At 37.9% G+C, this 21315-nt stretch overlaps 2 protein-coding genes and 1 long non-coding RNA gene across 5 annotated transcripts; 2 read left to right on the top strand and 1 right to left on the bottom strand.

Moving 5' to 3' along the window:
- Positions 1-2415: 2415 nt before the first annotated feature.
- Positions 2416-4557, top strand: LOC116210242. Its single transcript, XM_031544095.1, has 2 exons — positions 2416-2844; positions 3563-4557. The coding sequence occupies exon 2, from the start codon at positions 3588-3590 to the stop codon at positions 4068-4070; it is 483 nt and encodes a 160-aa protein (XP_031399955.1). The 5' UTR covers positions 2416-2844; positions 3563-3587; the 3' UTR covers positions 4071-4557.
- A 1480-nt stretch (positions 4558-6037) lies between these two features.
- On the top strand, positions 6038-7270 carry LOC116210256. The gene is made up of 2 exons (XR_004157449.1): positions 6038-6814; positions 6905-7270. It is a non-coding gene; the product is annotated as an uncharacterized LOC116210256 (long non-coding RNA).
- Positions 7271-9206: 1936 nt separating this feature from the next.
- Positions 9207-15603, bottom strand: LOC116210206 (aldehyde dehydrogenase family 7 member B4). 3 transcript variants are annotated; one of them, XM_031544045.1, is made up of 16 exons: positions 15434-15603; positions 15173-15309; positions 13825-13911; positions 13459-13590; positions 13155-13224; positions 12915-12937; positions 12768-12831; positions 12486-12531; positions 12017-12197; positions 11643-11819; positions 11371-11535; positions 10787-10927; positions 10576-10673; positions 10255-10404; positions 10071-10148; positions 9207-9367 (listed from the first exon to the last, which is right to left on the bottom strand). In XM_031544045.1, exons 2-15 carry the CDS (start codon positions 15305-15307, stop codon positions 10094-10096), a joined length of 1524 nt encoding a protein of 507 aa, XP_031399905.1. In that variant the 5' UTR covers positions 15308-15309; positions 15434-15603; the 3' UTR covers positions 9207-9367; positions 10071-10093. The 3 variants fall into 3 exon arrangements, with proteins under 3 accessions (XP_031399905.1, XP_031399904.1, XP_031399903.1); XM_031544044.1 differs by having other exon boundaries at positions 10066-10148; positions 13155-13227; positions 15434-15602; XM_031544043.1 differs by having other exon boundaries at positions 13155-13227; positions 15434-15601.
- Positions 15604-21315: the final 5712 nt, after the last annotated feature.

Genomic DNA, 21315 nt, shown 5'->3' with positions numbered 1-21315 from the left:
TACTACATATTGGTTCCACCACAAAATTGTTTTGCTATACAATTTGATTTCTTCCTCTTATACACACACACACACACACACACACATATATGCGCATATAAGTACACCTTTATTTGTATATATATACATACAAATTTTCAAATGCAAAGAATTCTATTTTCACAGACCTTAACCCCCTAAATTTTCTTTTTTTTTTCTCGGCGGAATTTTTTTTGTTTATTTTAGTTTTGGCTAATTATTGATTGATATCTTATTGTTAAAATAGAAATTTCAACCATTTATAGAATTGCGAGAATATATGCAAATGTAAGTAAGATTCAATTATATATATTTCTTTTTTCAGTTACAAGCGAGGCACGTAAGTTTAATACAATGAAATAACAATTCTAATAATTAAATAAAGAGGCACGAGTAGTCTCATTAATTATCGAACCTGTAATTTTTTGGTTACTAGGTGAGGGTATGCGCCACTACGTTATACGCCCTCTTTGATAAAATTCAATTATATATTTCAATCAATAAAAATATTAGAATTTCTACATATTTCCATATGTTCTATTGAAGACTCAATTTAATGTACAGTTAGAAAACAGATTATGTGATACTTAGGAAATATATTAGGATCTTCTTGGAATATAATAAGCGGTTTCTTCATAAGCTAAAAGATTTCTTAGTATCTGAATACATACATACATATATAACTAATTTGATCATTTTTTTAGTCCATTATGTATTTAGTTCTTCATTTACAATATATATACATTCCTAATAACAATCTGTAGATATATGTATGTTTTTTATGCAACAGATATGGCCCTGTTCATCTTATTCAACCTTCGTCGTTTTTGTCTCTTATATCCTTGAATTATTCATATTATACTGAATGGGTGATTGTATGATCTCATATACTGAATGCACTAAGAGCATTCTTTTGTACATCTAATTATAATAATGTTGTGGGATTTTCATTGAATTGGGGATGATGTCAGATGCTTATCAGGTCCAGTGTATATCGAGTTTGTGTAAATTTTTAAACGAGGTCCGAGCAATGCACCAGTTATCGCTAGTTTACATCGAAAACAAAGTACATGAAAAAGAAAGCAAAAACCAAATCTCACGAATCCTATATTTATTGATAAACGTATCTTTCTACTCTCATCTTGATCAGGTGCATAATCAACCCCATTTGCACTTTGTTTACATAAAATAACACCCAACTTGCGTGGCCTCGAACTCTATCTATATGTTCCTCGGAAGAAGATTGAGAAGTTCCACTGCAGAAAATCAAAATCGGAACATCTTAATTCAAGATTAAGGATGAACTTCACTAGATTATATCTCCTTTCTCAAACTTTTTTTCTTTTCTTATACTAGTATTAGTCATTAGTAAATGTTCTCTCACAAACCTTACCAATCCTTCTTTTTTTTTTTCCCCCATTATATCCTAATTAGACCATCAGTTAACTTCACTAATCCTCCCCTTCATGTCACCCGCTAATCACATAGGTCTCAACTTGGTCCTTGCCCTTTACAGCTCATTTCCCATTGATCCATCTATTTACAACTTGAGGTAGAACGAAATACGTCTCATGTTTTCTTTGTCTCTCTCCATATGCTTTTTTGCTTCCAGCACACTTCATATTGGAGCGCAAGGTCAATCATATAACATACACCCGAGGTTAGCCTTGGTATAACAATAATTTGAAGTTCATGGAGGTTCCATATAGACCATTAGGTTTGTCATAGCATACAAACAACCCCGTATATAATTAAGTGATTGAGTTCCTACTGGAGCAACTTCGCTTAATTGCTTCCACAAACCTTGAAAGACATCCATTGGAGCAATCAATACATAATCACGCGAGAGGTAACAAGGATTAGTTCGGATATGATCATTAGATACTTATTAAACTGCATTTCCGGTTCTCGTTTCTCTAACCGTCATAATACGAGATTGCCATTGGTCAATTGCACCATGTTGAATCGAAGACAGGGCTATGCTGGTAGAACCTCTTGCCACTCGGGCGGGTACCTCATACGACTTCAAGGGGACACGTGGACACCGGCCATTGGCTGGTCGGGTGTTTACCAATATGAAAGGGTTGTGAGGACACGAAATTAATAATAAATAATAATAATAATAATAATAATAATATTCCTTTTTGTTGATTGGCAATAATAATATTATAATATTCAAAAAACAGCACATAATTGGATAATGGAACTGGTTTAGACTCAAATCTTTCCTGATAAATCTTACCTGGCAGTCTCTTGATCCTACGGCCACGATTCACCAAAAGCAAACCGCCTCTGCTGACGTGGATCATACTGTTGTCCGCACTCGATAAAAGCCCCTTCACCTCCCACCCTCCCCCAATCATTGAGCTTCCTCTTTATAGTTACACACCCCTCTCTCTCTCTCTTCCCTCCACCTCTCCCTCCCTCTCTCTCTCTCTCTCTCTCTCTCCAACGATCTCTTCTTCTTCTTCTTCTTCTTCTTCTTCTACGCCCCTTCTGTCAAAGACCAGGCATAGACTTTTGCTAAGGAAAACACCAAAAGAACAAACCTTTGCCCCCCAAAAAAAAAAAACCCATAAAAAGCGAACTTTTTGTTGTTGGGGTCTTCTGGGGTTTTGAGTTTTGAGCTGTCGGGAGGGAAAGGGTGAAGATTTGGGATTGTCTCTGCGATGGTTTTGATGGGTATAGTGTTCTTTGCTGAAGAAGAGGACAAGGAGTGGGAGAAGGAGAGGTAGGGAGTTTCAACAGTTTTTGCCGAAGCAGAAGAAAGGAAAGGGAAATTGGGATTCAAAGGAAAGGAAACTGCTGAATCCATTCTGATTTTGGGTAAACGAATCTTTAATTCTCTCATCTTTCATTGGTTGCAATCAATTCTTTTGTCTTGATTTGTCAGTGGAGATTTTTTTTTGTGTTTGTTAAGGTTTGATGATGTTCCTGTGTTGCTTGATTCGTAGTCAAGGAAAAAAATTGAAGAGAATTTGCTATGATTGATGATAACTATGGCAAGTACTTGTGTTTTGAAATCTAATCCGTACCTTCTCACGACATGTGACGAGTTAGGACTAATGAAAAAGTTATTCAAGAGCTAAACACCCATCTGCTTTCTTTCGCTTTCAAAGATGATTTGTTTTCCCCCCTTTCGTCTTTGTAATCGCATCAAATTTCCACTTTTTTCTCAAAGATCGTGGATTCCTTTCGTAATTCAGAACAGATTCTCATGAATGGGAAAGTAGCTTTAGGCCGGACAGTCTTATTAAGAATCAATACAAAACCACTTTTTTCTCGTAATTGGTCGTCGTTTTCAACCAATTATAACATTTGGGAAGAAGAACTATTAGCTGTCAACATTTGGTGGAAAATTGAGAACAAGCCTACTTTACCCAGAGAAGAATATATATCTGGTGGTCTAACCGGAAACGTGTTTGTTGAGTGGAACTCCGAGGAATTCCTCGGGCTTTTTCCAAGGGAAGATAAATGGGAGACTGCAATTGTAGGCATTCTGCAGTTGCCCATATGTTTAACAATTTTGCTCTGTGAATCACAGGGGGGGAACTGATACTGGTGGAGCCATGTCTGCGACTGTGATCAGCGATCCGATGGTGATATCAGCCCCAGAGGCTCAGCCCCAGCCCATACCGGGGCAGGCGATCCTTTCTGCTGCTGCCCAGATCGAGGTGGAGTTCGCGATGTGTGACTGTTGCGGGCTCACGGAGGAGTGCACCCCTGCTTATATTGAGCGAGTCCGGGAGCGGTACTTTGGGAAGTGGATCTGTGGCCTCTGTGCTGAGGCAGTCAAGGACGAGATTGCACGGACAGAGAGGCTCGTTAGTGCAGAGGAAGCCATGAACCGGCACATGAACTTCTGCAAGAAGTTCAAGTCCCCTGGCCCAACCACGGACCCTACGATCCATCTGATCTCGGCGATGAGGCAGATCCTGAGGAAGAGCTTGGAATCAAGGTCGACCCCCAGCAGCCCGACCAGGAAAGAACTGCCGATTCCAGTGAAATCGTTGGCTCGGTCGGAGAGCTGTTTCCCTTCACTGACTGGTTGAAAGTTAAGGAACGAGGATAGAGTTCTTGCCTGGATTGGGCGTAAGAGGATTCTTCTCCACCCGACCAATCTCAACCGTTGCTAACCGAGCCCATCCATCGACTATCATATGGCTCACACCAGATTGACTGTTGTGATTTATCCGATGCTGATGAATCCTTTTACACCAGTCCATGCAAGAACCTCAGCGTTTCTCCAGTGCACGGAGAATGGAGGCGGAATCAATCGAGACAGGGATGTATTAGGAATGAGGTATATGGACGGAAATAAGAGAAGATCAAAAGAACAGAAAAAAGGAAAAAATCAAGGACAGATGATGATATGCTTATAATAGATCTCTAGTGTCAGTGAAATTAATACAGAAACTTACTTGCCCTTTGCTACCGAAATGTAATTTTCATTTAGAAAACTTAGTTGTGCCTCCTCTTGTTTGAATTCAACCTTTTCCACCATTTTCTCGATTCCCGTCGAGAAAAATCTCAATATGATGATGCGGCGTTGTAGGATTGCCGAAGAATTTATCGTTTCTAGCCATGATGAGCTCTGTTTTACGCAGGGGAAAAAGATAGAAAAACTGAATTAATTGGAAAATGTTGTGTATGCACAAAGCAAAACCTAATATGTCACAAGAAGCTGCTTCTGTTCAGACAATGTAAGGAGCAGTGAAGCATCAGATGGACCTAGGCTTCTGTAGACAGCAGCCGGCTTCTCTGTGCAGAAAATCGAAGAAAACTGTGAAATTTCTGCACATGGCACTGTGGCATATACAATAGTAGGCCATCGGATCTCCTAAAAGGGAAACGAATAATTAAAGAGCGCCGCGAGCTGTACAAAGGCTCCGGTCCGCTGCGAAAGGAACGTTTTTGTTAGGATATTCCGGCATGGGGTCTTGAGCATATGTCACGGGTCTCAACCGGCCAAAAGAGAGGATTGTCTGGCCAAATTTTGTTAATGTCCAAGAAACAAATGGGGGTTGTCTTTTAGTGTATGATTCATTAAGGTTTGATTTCTACTTTTAAATACTTTTTCCCCCCTTAAAGTGTGCAATTTAGGTTCGGACTTTGCTTTTTGTTTCTGGGTTTGAGTTTATTTATTTATGGTTTGGGCAAAGATTCATTTCGTTGAAGAGCCATTGGTGAAGAGAAAGACAACGATGACATTTGATTGTTTATATAATAAAAGCTATCACATAAGTGGGGCACTAAAGCAATGAGAGAATGAAAGTGGGGCTTAAAAATAATAGTGCAATGCTCCAAAATTGCATTAATCTTTTCATTTTAATCAAATTCATTGGCTAAGATTAATTCCTAGTTAAGGTATCGACATGTTTTACTCCATGCTGCAAGCAAAGTTAGCTTATTGGAGCGCGTATCATCAGCTCGCGTTAACTACATTCCTGCCATTTGTACACACCACCCGTCGCTCTTACTGATTGCATGGTCCGATGAAGTGTTCGAATTGCGATGACATGTGTGGTCCGTCGCTGACAACTTCGCAAGAACTCTCCTGAACCTTAAGTTCTACAAATTTATATTGCCATAATATTTTAAGCTCATTAATGCAAAATAAAAGGACGGGGTTTTTGTTGGGGAGGGGGGTGGTGGTGGGGTGCGGAGAAGGAAGAAGAAAGAGTATTCTGGTGGGATTGGTGTGTCCCTTGGCCCCACCAATATTGTACAATGGAGACATCCAGATCTTCCTCATGTGTTGTATTGTTGACAGGATCAATTCAGATAGGAAGCCACACACCTATCCTATTCATTGATCATCCTATTCATTGATCATTCATTTGACTTCTGCCATGGGAATGGAACTCCTGCATCTGAATGAGTTTCCCCTGGGACATTTTATTATACGGCCCTAATTTCCGGAAGTTCGTCCGATAACACTTCGTGGATCATATCTGAGTGAAATAGTTCGTTCCTTCTCAATAAGATAATAGCGTAATGTCCTTTTCGATTGGTTGACGACGAGAATTCCTTCATCTACACAACGGGGACAAGTGAAATGACAGCATCTCTAAACTGCAGATAACTCCGATGTTCTATTAAATTCCTGGGGCAAGTGCAAGGAAAAAGAAATCTAATTTGAACCGCCTTCGATCATTTAATCGCTCTAGGTTTTATATTACAGCTGTCGATGGAGGAGATGAATGGCAGAAAGAAACAGTGGCAGAGGATAACGGAACAAAATAAGACATTTCGGTTTGAGTTGTGAGGCTGCTGTGTTCTGTTCTAATCTGTCATGTGGAAGTGTCTGCAGACAAGAACAAAGAACTGTCAAGACATTAGCGTGGTGCGGTGCGGATATGATCCGGGTTCCTCTGCTGTCAGTATGAAATTCTAGAGGGTTCGGTTGACAGCACCGACTGAATCATGCCTCAGATGGACTACGGCAATATCATCCGGGCCACACAGTGTTTGGTTTCGTGCTGGACAAACTAAAGAAAAACGTTTTTCGTCGCGTTCATTGACCGGATCACCTGAAGTTGTCTATAATACGCGAAGGATCGTTTTTGGTGTGGAGTGTGAGATTGTGAATGAAAATGGAGGCCCCTGATCCTGAAGAAGACAACAGGTCGGAGGCCATTGTTTCCTTGCCATGATCCATTCAGGTGAAGCATCATCATCATCATCATCTCAATCACAATCACAATCATCCACAGAATAAGCTGGACCACTCTTTCCCGAGACCATCAAAATGTACAAATCATGGGTGTAACTGCTGATCAGTCTGAAGCTGCAGGTTTTTTTTTTTTTTGAGCTTTCCTATCTTATCAACATAGCACGACACACTTGGGGCTCTGATGTTGTCTTGTTGTTTCAATATGAGCAGATGCGCTGCCGGTGGTGGGGATCGAATCCCAACCATGTGGCAGTGAAGAGAAGCTCGAACGCACGTCCCTACTGCCAAAATCATGTACATCCAATATGGCCTTCAGTATTATCGTCTGGAACAGGAGAGATTTATGTCGCGTCATCTGTTTTCAAGCGAGTCTTGTTATCGAGGTTCAGAGTGGATTTTGATATGTGTATTGCTGACTATGATCAGACAGCGTCATCAGCCACAAAAACCAAACTATAACAGATTAATCGTCTTAAGTAAATTGAAGAGTTTCTGGATATGAAAACGAATAGTATGTATTATCCACTCACTGAGAACGCAAACGAAAGGGCATGGATTTGAATCCCATTCTTGACATATGATATATATATATATATATATATATTGTTTTTCCTGAAATCATTTGATAAATGTAATTATTTTGGATGATTAAGGTTATATTAACAGTAAACATATATGTTTACAATGCCATTATACCAATCATTTATCCAATTGCACCCTCAGAAAGACTGAAAGAACCCATAAGCAGGTATCAAAGTGATATAAACACTCTATTTTTTTATTTTTTTTGCTGAAGTGGTGATGACACTTTCAGAAGACAACTCAGCTGCAAATTGATTGTAGCAATTAGAGGTGCATACACCAAAATTACCTCTCCTTATCCTTTTCTTGATCTAGGACTGGGTTATCACGTTAAAGACGTGACGATAACCCTAAGAGATTTCAAAATTGGGATTGAGTGGATACACGAGTTTCTCATTGACGATTAGTCTAAACCCTTTAAAGTTACTTTAGAAGGATGTGGTTCTCTTGTATATCATAGAATGAAAGATATTTACTAATTTTCCTTGGACACGCCATTATGAAAAAATATTATTTAATATTAACTCTCTCTCTCTCTCTTTTTTTATAATAAAAAAATAGTATTACAAGATATTGACTTGAGTATCATATGGTCTTCGAAAGAGAGAGAGAGAGAGAGAGAGAGAGAGAGAGAGAGGTACCCAAACCAACAACTCTCCCGCCAATTACAACATCTCTCCCATGTTAAAAATTACTTAATTTGCTAATAATCTCCATTGCTCCCTATAAGTAGAGGTTAACCTAACCCTAATTAAGGAAATAATATGACCTACTTGACCTTTGTCTTATTCCAAGCAAAGCCAATAATTGAGGCCCTTTGAGGGATTGAGGTAGAATGTCCAACACGTGATTCTTCCTTCCCTGTCGTTTTCACTCCTGTCAATCAGAAGAAAGAGATTCGGCGCTCTCGATTTTTCTATAGATCTTAAAAGACTTTTTGATTGACGATCTTCAGATATGGTTAAAAAAGTAGTTTATGTTGGGGAGGCAAATGATTAGGGAATAGTTAGTTCATCGTGCAATCAATCATGTAGGGAGGGAAGGCTCTACATAAGGATTTAGGGCCTCTCTGGTTGACCTTTTTTTGGTGCGGGCATGTTCCAGTTGTGAGCGTATAGGTACCTTTGACATTAGTAGTTCTTCTACTCTCCGGTAAGGCGTGGGTCGGGATTCGCGACATGGAACGATCCGTCCAAGAAGTATTCGTTATGAGCATGATTTGCATGGTTTTGTTCGAAGGAGGAGCTTCTCATGAGAAACGAATATTTCTTACCCTTATTGAAGGGGAGGCCAAGAGTACAGTAGTATCTTTCCGATGCGGGATTGAAGTAACTCATCAGCTTCCAGTAAGTGGTAACGACCAATTCTTGCATGTCATGTAAAAGATAACAAGGAAAATAAAAGGAATGCCACGAAAATGAAAGAATAAGGAATAATAAAAGAAACGTAGGATGTCCAGGCTCCAATCCTAGAAAAAATTGTGGTTGCCATGTCAGGATAGGAGAGCGCTTGCAATTTTGGCCCGACCAGATCTCAACCTGCACGCCCATGATCATCATTTGAGTCGACTGTTGTCGTGCCGAGTTTGCTAGTGTGCCGGCTCGCTTATGGCGTGGAAAGTTAAACGTGTTGTGGCCCGACCGAGTATGCTCCACCTGCACGACCCTTTAGCTGGTTGTCTTGGATTTTTAAGATAAACTCACAATTTACATCTGAATTAGATTCTGAGCTTCATAATTTTAGCTTGGTGACTTCCCGGGGCATAACTTTTCTTGAAAAACGAATCATTATCATGCCAGGAGTTAGACATATCTATCGCCAATAAGCCTTAACGGAGACTGATGAAATTATAGCCGATTTGCCCGCCGATGATGAGGGATTTTAAATTGCAAATGCACGACATGGGAACTATGAAGAGGAAGGCACCGGGTAGTTAAAAATAACAATTTCCTTTCAATTTATTGATATAATACTTTTTGGTCCCCCTTTCAGTACTAAGAGTAGATTTGGAACTAATGCCATGTCCTTGCCCAAGTCCCAAAGCGTTGAGCCGAGGTGATGACTTCCGATGGGCTGGAGAGGGGTCGGTTCCTGCAAGAGATCAGAAAACTACAACATTAACAACATAAGAATGAAGAGCTAATTCTTGAAGTATGAAAACAAATGACGATCTGCTCCAGAGGCTACAAGCATACAATTTCTCCATCATGCTATATATATTACTATAAAACCATCACACGGATCGAATAGGAGAACAACGAATGCTGCCCGCAAACTCATCAACCACTCCATACACAGGCTAGACCATGTTACGGTTAGAGCTCCCTGGGGAATGAATCTGGCCTTCCAGGCTAAACTTGGCCTAGAAAGGCCAAGTGGGCCTTGTCAAAGCCACTCTGGACCGTATTAGGCAAGAACAAACCTGGTCTCATGCTTTACTTTGAGAAAGGCATGAACCTTGCCTAGGCCGAGAAGAGCCCCAAGGAGTTGTAGGCAAGGCTAGACAATGCCCGGCCTTTGCTTAGTGCATCAGAATTGGAGAGGGTGATCGAGGATGCTGGTATTCTTGAGAATATAAAAAGAAGATCTGCAGTGTATTAATGAGTCTTTTCTCCCTTCGAGGCTATCAATTTTGAAAAGATGTAACGGGGTAGACTGTTAACTCAAGTTAAAAGGACAAATTACAATCTGCCACCCCTATTATCGTGGGGAGCTATTAATTAATCAATTCTGTGTAAAATGAATATGCGAAAGCATCGGTGGAGAAAATGCTCAGTATAAGTGCTAACCTTACCTTTTGGCGGTGAGGTGGATTTACTAGCAGAAGTTAATTCCCTGAGCCAGTGGTAGTTCACTGCCGTAATTGATTGTGCTGTTGGAAGTATAAAATTCAGAAACTCAGGAGATATTATAGGACAATGTGAAAGGTAGAAAAAGATCATAGGAAGAAAGTTTTAGCAGGATGAGCTAAGTTTTACCAAGTAGAGCGTCGCATATACTGCTTCCACGAGTCACTTCCAGCTTCACGGCCTCCTCCAGTGGCCTTTTCCCCCCCAAAAGCGCCTCCAATCTCGGCCCCATTTGTCGGTATATTGACATTCACTATTCCACAGTCGCTCCCTTGTGGCCTGAGTGAAGTATAAACACTATTAAATGTACACGCCAAAAAAAGACAACTCCCTTGCAAAGAAAAAATCAAGGGGACTGAACTGCATGGAACTGGGAGAAAGGACATTCAAAGAGAACAGAATCATATTCTTCTCAAAACATGATTTCGTAAGGAATAAGACGAATCATACCCTATCCACTTGAAGATGACGTCTGGTCTTCGTGTGAAGATGGAGCTACTTAGTCCTTGGGGTACCGAGTTGTTTATTTCAATGGCTTCCTTTAAAGTCTGAACACGAAAGACACCAGCACCGAAATTTGAAAGCAGCAAGCATGCGTAAAATTCCTAACAGGTAAGGTAGAACTCAAACATATCTCGTGAATCGGCTGTGTAAAAGTTACCTGAAATTTCATAACATAAAGCACTGGAGCAAACAGCTCTTCCTTAACAACTGCTGCATCTGGTGAAATCTCTACTATTGTGGGCTGCACGAAGTAGCCATCAGACTCAATAACTGAGCCCCCAGTAAGGATCTTCCCTCCCTGTAAATGAAAGCAATCCAGAAAATCATCTATGGGCTCATGAAACAGAGAGATGCCAAGAAATACAGACTTAACAAGATCGGAGTTCCCAAGCAAAAAAATAATTACGTGAAAGATTTAACAGGACAAAAGAAATCAGCTGAGTCCACTTTCAAATGAAAGATTCTCTTCTCCCCTCCTCTCCCATCCCTTTCCCGATATCCAACCAAACAAGGACGACCACAATCGTTTCCTCCTCTCGACCTTATTAAGGAGCATCAAAACAAAACATAGGAACATTTTTCCTAGCTAAGCTAAGTGTATATATTAGGTCACTGATTACATGATACTTACATACATAAGGACTGTCTGTCATCGTTGTCTTAACATATTACCAATAGACTTATATTTATCTTCTGAATTTCCAAATAAATACGCACAGGACAGAGAGAGAAGAAACATGCCTGAGACTTAATAACCTCAATCCCATTTCTGAAGTTCTTCCTTGAGGCAGCAGTATGCAGTGGTCCAAGTAGATTTCCCTTCTCTAGAGGATCCCCAATTTTAACTTGTTTGTACACATCAACAAGTTGATCAAGTACTCTTTGGTATATGCTTTCATGGAGGAGCTGCGAATGCAAGAAAATAAAATCTTTAGTTCCAAAGTTTGACTTCATCACCAAAGAGTTCCCTTGCATGTGCACATATATGAGTATGCATCCATGCTCTGACGTACCAGTCTACGGCATGTTGTACAGCGTTGTCCAGCTGTCCCAACAGCAGCAAATAGAACAGAGCGAACAGCCAACTGAATATCTGCATCATCCATTACAATGATAGCATTGTTTCCGCTTAATTCAAGCAAGCATTTCCCATATCTCTCATTCACTGTCTGTTGGACCTTTAAGCCAACCTGTCATGAGCATGCAAGGACTTCATCAAGGACTCCTCCCAAATGATAAAGGATAAAAGGCAAATCAAATAATTAACTGAGTTCAGAAGAAGAACATGGGGAAGAGAGAACACATAAGATCTATGGCTAGCAATTTTATTATTTCAGAAGGAATCATCAAAGACCAAGAATCAGGAAAAAGAAATGGGAATGAGTACCTTAGAACTTCCGGTGAATGAAACCAAAGGAATGCGGGTATCTTTTGCTATCGCCTGACCAATTTCAGCACCGCCACAAAATGAAGTGAAAATAGCACCTGGTAGATTGTTCTTCTCTAGAACACCAGCTACTACCTTAGTCATTGCTATCGTGACCAAAGGAGTTGTTGGAGCACCTTTCCTATCATTCAGGGACAGATATTCAACTGAGAAAATATGACATAAAATGCAGCCCTTCAAAAAGAGAAAACTCTAGCTAGAGAAAACAGCAAGTTACTAAGGTACAACATATAATTCCATCCATTTATTCAACTTTCAAGATGAACTTATGAGTTTAAGAAACTGAATTGGTTATGTAGAGTATATTGTACTAAAAAAAGAGTGGAAGATTCACCAAGCAAAAGTTCCCTAACACAAGTTCAAGTTTGATAAGTTCTGCCCCAAAATAAAACTGAAATCATGCTCTTACCAAACAACACAGTTGCCGCATACTAGAGCAATGCAGGCATTCCATCCTGAAGAAACGCATTATAAAATATATTAAGCCACAAGATTTTATAAAGAAAAATGGAATAGTCCAGGAAAATAAGTAATTAAAAATTTGTTCTATAATCCAAATCAAGCAAAGCAGATCAGTCGATCAAGTATTGTATATTGTAAAAGTCTAAAAAATTTACTGATCTCATCAAATTTTCACATCAGTTTTGAACTCAACTTTAAATAAATAAGAAAAAGGAGCTACAGGGCTCACCAAGAACAGCGCATGGGAAATTAAAAGCTGTAATTACGCCAACTACACCAAGAGGATTCCACATCTGTTAAAAAGGCACAGAAAAATTACATCAGCAGGACATTCTGCTGCACCAAGTTATCATTGATATCATAATCTGGTACACACCTCCAACATCATATGATTAGGACCTGCAGAAAAAGAGAGGATATTATTCTAGTACCAATCCAGACAACAATGAAAATGGAAGCTTATGCCAGCGATTATTATTCGTTGGAAAAGATGTGGAACACATTCATAGAAACTTTATTGCTAGCGATTATTTAATGAGCCAAATCATTAGGACATTAAAATATTTACAATCACAATATAGCAAAACTACGATGGATAACAAAAGCTCAAACTCACGTTCTGACGGTATAACTGATCCATTCAGTTGACGACTCAATCCCACGGCAAAGTCGCACATATCAATAATCTCCTGCCAATAGGCGCTCACAGATTTAGATAACATGGACAAGATAAAGTGATCTCGTTATTAGACCTTCGCTAAGCTGCCCCGAGCTCAATCGTATGAATGAAAAAAAAAAGAAAAAAAAAAAGAAAAGTTTTCAAGGTAACTTCTATATACAAAGATGTGACAACTAATTCTCAACTATTCTGACCAAGAGTGAATAAGAATAATCTACTTTAGCCCAATTGAATAACCTACCTGAACCTCACCAATTCCTTCAGGAAGTATTTTTCCCATTTCAAGTGAGACAAGGCGACCCAGCTGCTGGAGTTTGGCTCTCAGTGCATCGCCAATCTGTCTAACAATCTCACCTCTTTTTGGTGCAGGTACCTGCAACACCATTGATCATAGTAAGGGTTTACAAGCAGTTCCTAATGCATATTTTAGGGAATAGTACAGGATTTTAAATCCATGAGGATGGTAATATGGATCATGAAAAGGCAAAGTAGAAAGGAAAACAGCCAAAAAAGTGAGTTGGCCTTCTTTTGAAATCATTCAGAGATTACTCTTTCCATGATCCTTGTAGGGTCAGATAACATTGAAGAGGTAAACAGAATGTCTCACTTGCATCCATATTTTTGCTGCGTCAGAGCAGGCCCGCATTCCTTCTTCATATTCTTCAATGGATGCCTCAACAACCTCAGCAATTACCTGCATCACCTCCGACACTAATTAGTGTCATGTCATATATTATAGTCAAAGCCATTAACAAATTAACCATTCCCTTCACCTACAACTGATGCCTTCTCACACGAGGCAGGGAACAAGAAAAACCATCCAGCAAAAGCCAGCCACACAAAGATCCCTCACGAAAACAAGCAAACGCAGCCATATCATACTAGGAGGTTTGCCCCCTGAACCGATTCCATGTAATACCCGCAATAGATATAAAGGAATCATAGTTGCATGGGCTACTTAAGGGTGAGGCTCCAATCACAGAGGAATCATCTCAAGCCAGAAGCTTCAACCAAACACATTCTTCCAATGGAAACAAATGCATCAATAAGAAGCGATACAGAAAATATAGAAGTTCTCCACGCATAGTTTCCAGGAAAGGGTCCACCCTGAAATGATTTTTCTCATGTTATTAACCGTTGAAAGCCGAAATTCGACCCGCTTCAGAACAATGCAGAAATAATTTCTTGAACTTCTTAGCTAAATGAACCAAGCTAAATGAACCAAAAAGAAACGGACTTTTGATCACCACAAAACATGCCGAGACTCTTACAGTTCGTTTGGTTTTAGAGTTAAAATAACTTTGATTTTGATTGTGGAAAATGACAAATGAGATGGGATTATAAATTTGACTTAGGAAACGTGTGTTTTTATTGTGTAGTGTGTTGAGTTAAAGTTAAAAGTTAAAATTTACTTGGGAAATGTGTATTTTTGTTACGTAGTGTGCTGATTTAAACTTAAAAAGTTAAAAAAAAAAAATTTGGATGAATGGCGAATTTCATTAATCAAAGTGATTACATCTTAGGCCATTAACCCAGTACAACATGAGAGACTAAGCCCCAAACTCTACCCCAAAAGGGGAACAAATTAGTTGTGACCAAAATCAGAAGAGTTAAACAAAGTTCAAATTTTTGAAACCAAACGGAGCATTAGTGTTACCATAACAAACAACCCAATGATCAAATATCCTATGCTAATTAGAAGACGAAGTCGACTGAACTGATGATACACGGCGAAAGAATTTTTGGCTAAAAGAAACAAAATTTGTTCATGATCCTAACGATGTTCAATCAAAAAAGAATTTTCGGCCGCAGAATAGAAATCAATCAGCTCAAGCGCAGCACGAACGAACGCCAAAAAAGGAACAGCGCCAAGCTTCCCGCAGGAACGCATGAATGCGTGCAAATACGCAGCAGTGGAAGTGATACCAGTAGAAGTAGTAGAACAGGGACCAGACCTGATTGTTGGCGGGATTGACGGTGGAGACGACAGGGCCACTAGCCTTCCACGCACCGCTGACGTATCCTCCCAAGTTGCGGGGGCCGATGCCGATCTCCGTCAGGAACTCGTACTCCTTCTTCGCGAAGCTCATCTCTACACAGAAAAGACACGAACAGACATTACCGGGACCGCTCGTTCCCTGAAGCCACCGATAATCAATCGAACGGAAATCAATGTAAACATGAGAATGACGATGATAAGCCTCCCCAAATCTCACCTGAACTTCCTCCGCCACCAGAGAGAGAGAGTTGCAGGGGAAGGTGAAGATGAGGAAGAAGGAAAATGGAGCGAGAGAGAGAGAGCAGAAGAGGGAAGGGAACGCTGCCGGTACTATTTGATGCCGAAGAATCGGCCGAGACAGAGTCGGAACAGAGATCAGCCAGTAATTAAATCCTCCGACCCGAGCCTGCCGAAATAGGAAGTTTCCGAACAATTAATTGCCTATAAAGTTGCTAAGAATTACCTCTTCGGCCATTGTCCCTTCTCTTATTACAAAGAGGAGGAGAGACGTGTCCCATTGGAAAAGTGCTTCCGATTGGATTTTAGTAATAACAGAGCTCCTTTTTGTATCGAAGTGATGGAGCCCCTGAGGTGGGTTTCAAAGCTGACGTTGTCGGTTCCCAATTTCTCTATCCAACTGAATTTATAAATTATTATATCAAACACACGTGGTCATCCCGTAAAATCAGCATCACGTCATCCTATCTCATCTCATGATGCGAGATGCTCTCGATAGAATTAAAATAAGAGAGATCCACGAAGTTACTGATAGATAATAAGTCGTGAATTATGATTACCTCTTATCGCGTCATTGGGGAATATGACCAATCAAGATTTGCTCGCATTAGATGATGATCAACGTCATCTTATAAGGTGATTCCATTTATTTCTATAAATTTTATGGGAAGTTCATTATCGTGTCCATCACAAATAAAAGTTGTTCATTTCTTTGTTGTTTTATATTATGGATGGATAGATTCCGATGTTATATGAAAATATCTATACAGTAATCAAGTTCATCACGAAACCTATATAATCATTATCTTAGCCATAAAGGCCGTACGGATATAAAATAAGGAGTCGTATAAGCTATATCTGATCGTGATGCTTTGCATATGTTAGGTCAATTATCAAGCGGGTCTGGCCCCACCTAGGCCCCGAACAGATAATTAGTGAACCTTCAAAGCGCGTATCGGCAAATTCGTCAAGATAAGTACACCTATAACAAAAAAGGTTGAGTTATATGACTATACTAAGTTTTTTCATCGGTGCATTGCACGAAACTTTTATTACAAATATATAATTGTATTTACTTGATTCAAATTTTATCAGTCAAAATTTTCATATATAATTTTTCTTTTTTTTTTCTATAGTATATACTATCTAATAATTATATCTAAATATATTAAGGATATATATATATATATATATATATATATATATATATAAAAGCTTGTTTAAGCTCGGCTCGTTTAATTGACGAGCTTGAACTTTATAAGAGCGAGCCGAATTCAAGTTTTCATTGAACCTAGTCTGAACGGTCCGCGAATGTCTCTCGGCTTGTTTATACCCCTATTTACAATAATACACTATTTATTACTCTGTACTCAATTTTTTATTATATAAAATATATATATATATATACTTGTTAACAAAATGAATAATACACGTAATTAATATTGCGCTTGAATAAAACATATTTAATTACGGTATGCGGAGATTTTAGCTGCAAGATTTGAAATGAAGCACTGAAAATGGTACGGTTGATGTGGGACAAAATTTCCTTTCCTTCTATGCCGGTCTCCCGTCGGGCAAGGACTAACGTGATAAGATCAATCTATCATCCATCCCATCGGGTCAAACTTGGTCGAATATCTCATTAACAGGTCTTATTCTCTTCTCATTTGATAATTTTGCCTAAATTGATGCTCGCGATTTATGGCTCTCTTCCACTCACTCGGATTCCCTTGCGTATCGGTTACTATAGTTGCTTTGTCATGTATATACTGTTCTTCTGGTTTAGCTTGGGAAGACCTCAAATTACAGGGTACGATGTCCTGTTCATCTTGAAGGGCACTAAGGTCCTAACGAGCATACGGAAAAATACGGAGGGATCGGACAATCCTGCATGCGACGGGCGATGTACAAGGTCAAGAGCTTTGATCTTTTGCATTTCGGGTCAGTAGGATGATACAGTTTAGTTATAGCCATGGGCTGAAGGTTATCCAATTGAGTTTGGCCATTTTGCTTCATGGTGGGTAAAATCTATTCATGTGGTCTAAATATTTTCATGTTTTGTAAGACTAACGCGTTTGATTGAAATTATAACGCATGGCATTATCTATCAATTATCATCTATATATATATATATATATATATAGTTGTAACCCATGCATTAAATAGGGGTAGAAAAGAAAACGTCAAAATTATATAGAAGTAAAATGGTAAAATTTTTACTTATTCAATTTTATATATATTATAAAGAAAATATTTAAAAATGTATAAAGAATAATCCTATCACTTATTATCATATTATTATTAAATAATAAGATATTTAAATATATTCATCATTATAAAAAGCAAATAATCATTTAAATTTACATAAATTTAAAATTAATTTTAAAAAATTTTAGTGTTATAGTTAATCTTAAAAAAATTTAATGAAATAAAACTCTCATCAAAGTGACCAGGTAATTTTATTTAAAAGTGCCAAAATTTATAAAATTTAATGTATGGAACGTCAACTATAATAATGAAGTTTACAAGTTTTGACAGATTTTGAAGTTCTTATTCTTTCTTAAAATAAAACTAATGATATTATTTAAAATTATTCAAATTTTAGACTAATTTTACTATTAAATTGATAATTGCAATGATGAGAGAACTGAGTGCTTGTTCTCAATTTGTTCCGCAGTTCATTATGCCTTGGTAAGGTTCTCCGTTTTATATTTATGTATGTATAAATGCATATATAAAGTTGCTACATTTTGGAGCAATGACTGGGCTGTGATGAGATGATGTCATGATGATTTGTTGTTTGCTTTTAAGGGATAGAACAGGAGGTTGGATGGGATTCGGAGAAGCCCGAGTATGATGGTCTAATTGAGGTCGCGAATCGGCTTATGATGAAGGGCAGAAACAATTCCGATACAAGAGATGTTGCGGTATCAGTTTATATTTGTCGTTACTATTCGCTTTGTAGTAAGAATTGTCGAATGGATTAGCATCTGTTTAGAGGAGGTTAGTGACTAATTTCTAGACAATGATGTTTTATCGGGACATTGCCTGGTTAATGCTAGGGTGATGTCAATCGATCCTCTTTTACATGTTAATAGATAGATTCAGAATACGTTGCTAGAGATGGTTGGAAGCTACTTGACGAAATATTAATCGAGAGACTAGGAGACTGATATTGGAGAAGCCTCTTTTCCTGCTTCTTATCTTTGCAATATTGTTGGGTTGGACTGTTGAGAGATCGGTCTTCTTCTTCTCCAATTATTTTCTTGTATTTTATATTATTTTCTTAAATAATAAATATATATTTATTTCATAACTAAACATGCGGTCCAACCCATCGAATTTCCGATTGAATTCATAAACCCATGAACTCATTCCTCGATTGGTTCGATGTCCGGTCCGATTCTAATAACACTGATTGCAATGATGTATATATTACATGAACTCTTTGCTTAAGAATTTTGATATATATGTAATAGATATTCTTTTATTATAACTTCGAAATCAATTATTGTTTTTCATATTTAAACTTTTAAAATAAAATTTCTTTTTAAACTCCGTACGACGCACGGGTCCAAAAACTAGTACAATATAATTGGGACACGTATCCACCTAATTAATCTCAATTGGGCCTTCAGGTCCATCTTCTTATGGGCCACCATGGGCCTCTCAGAAAACGTGTCACGCTGCATATTTTTCACAGAGATGGGCGAGAAGCTGAATTAATCACGTATTGAAAATTTCACACTGCATCCTATAACGAATTTCTCAGAGTACGGGCGCTTTCTGTATCGACTATACCAATATATATATATATATATATATATATATTTATTTATTTATTTTCTCCTATCTCTGTTTTATTCTATTTGAATAAGAACATATATAGGTCATTTATTCTGCTTGATGCATATCGTCTCATGGCCAACTCTATTTATAATTACTAACTTTTTTTTCCGTGCGATACACGGGTTATTGGTTAGAGTGGTTATCTTATATAAATTATTATGTTGACACCATTCAAATATTAGTGCATACTATAACAAATTAAGGATAATTTAAAATGAATCATAATACCAAATATGGATTAAGAAAATAATATTATACTTAGAAAACATATCACATTTTTTTAAATATCGAATCTAAAAAAATTATAAATAGATGACTTTTCACATAATTTGTAAAAAAAGAAAAAAGAAAAAAGAAAAAGAAGTGCGAATCATCTATCATCACAATAGGTTTATTCTTTTATTATTTGAAATGTGTCCAATATTTAAATATGCTTATTGCATATCAGTAGACTTTTAATTACTAATTATGTTGAAAAGTTTTTCTATAAATATGTTATTTTCAGTAGTTGTGTTTTTTTCTAAATAAATAAATTTTGAAATTACATTTTTTTAAATCAAGAATGTGTCTATATAATAAAATTATTATTAATTATTTAATGATTTATATGCATTTATTAATTTAATGCTAATTGTATATACATTTACAATTATTTATTTAGACATTTACCATTATGACCTTATATTATATACAAAATTACCTTTTTAATCCTATTTATTATGGAGATATAACTTATATATATATATATATATATCATGTATGAACGCGAGGAACATCTCATTCTCGTGACAGAGATAGACGGCACACTTGAATTACGTGCTTGAAGTTTCACGCTGCATCCTCTAAACACATTCCATTTTGTGAATAGTTTGCTGGTCCCAGTGTAAGGTTGCTTTCAAGAATAGGGGTTGAGGGGGGTAAGCAGCCCCTTCTAAAATACGCCGTCTTAAGAGTATGATTACTCAAATTGTGATAATATTTATATTCATCGCCTTTAACTTGGGAAAACTATATTCCTCATTAATTGCTGACGCAGCGTACACGCAAACCTGTTACAGAACCGTTGATTCCGCAAAATACCAAAACTACGACTTTCAACCCCTACTGATTCTTCGAATTCCTGGTAAATTGGCATCCAACTCTAATCAAATCTGAGAATGGGTAAAGAGTACAGTAGCTCCAAACTTTATTGAATGATAAAAAAGACAACAACTGTTTAACCCTGGGGTTTACATAACTTAAATAGGATTAAAAACGCTTAAACTACACAAAAGATATAAACTTTTCCTAAAATTACAAAAACGTCCAAATAACGTAAAAATACCTGTTTGATGCCATAAATGATGAAATTTGGCCTAAATCTCATCTTTTCACTGCTATAGGCCGTGAGTTGTGTTTCGGAAGCCATTTCCCTTGAGACAGACCCGTCAGAACCTATTTTTCTCGAGTACCAATTTGTCACTTTTTCTGTCACATCAATTGCTTTCCTAAGGACTTTTACCTCCGGCCTTAGTTTGAATTTTGGGTCCGTCCTTGGTTGCTATATGTATTGGCTAGACCGATTCCATTTTTCTCCCATCTCGATCACTAGTGGGTGCGCTTGCGGTTGCACGGAAGCAGGCATGTCCTAGGTTTATTTATGTCCTCATGTTTGCTTTCCCATCTTTATCTTAGCAATGTCGATGTGTAAGGGACAGCAACGAATGGTGCTCTAAGATATTTTATTATTATATTTTTTTTACTTTTGGAATAAGTGGTACTTCTCATTAGATCAAAACTTCAAATGTATTTATAAATATCCACCTATTCAAGAATAATCCTAACACCAAAGAGCACTAAACATCAAAACTTCATGTTATGTTAAAGCAAACAACCAGTTTAGACTGAGCAATCTTAAAAGAGAGATTAGCCAGTATGATAATCTTCAACTTGACATATAAATATCCTCTTTATAATTCTTTCAATCGGTGAGACCTCCCTCTGAAAAATCCTTATATTCCTCCAAATGTGGTA

This window comes from Punica granatum, chromosome 6 (genome assembly GCF_007655135.1).
Source record: "Punica granatum isolate Tunisia-2019 chromosome 6, ASM765513v2, whole genome shotgun sequence".
In the NCBI taxonomy this organism is placed as follows: Eukaryota; Viridiplantae; Streptophyta; class Magnoliopsida; order Myrtales; family Lythraceae; genus Punica; species Punica granatum.
Note: the sequence above shows the minus strand (reverse complement) of the source record. Positions and strands in the feature narration are given on the sequence as shown.

Excerpts from the sequence above, each read along its gene's own strand:
- LOC116210242 (XM_031544095.1), top strand. The coding sequence starts at position 3,588 with ATGTCTGCGACTGTGATCAGCGATCCGATGGTGATATCAGCCCCAGAG.
- LOC116210206 (XM_031544044.1), bottom strand. The coding sequence starts at position 15,307 with ATGAGCTTCGCGAAGAAGGAGTACGAGTTCCTGACGGAGATCGGCATC. Across the intron at positions 12,832-12,914 it reads CTAATCATATGATGTTGGAG|ATGTGGAATCCTCTTGGTGT; the intron begins GTGTGTACCAGA and ends CCTTTTTAACAG. Across the intron at positions 10,405-10,575 it reads GTCATCTTCAAGTGGATAGG|GCCACAAGGGAGCGACTGTG; the intron begins GTATGATTCGTC and ends TACTTCACTCAG.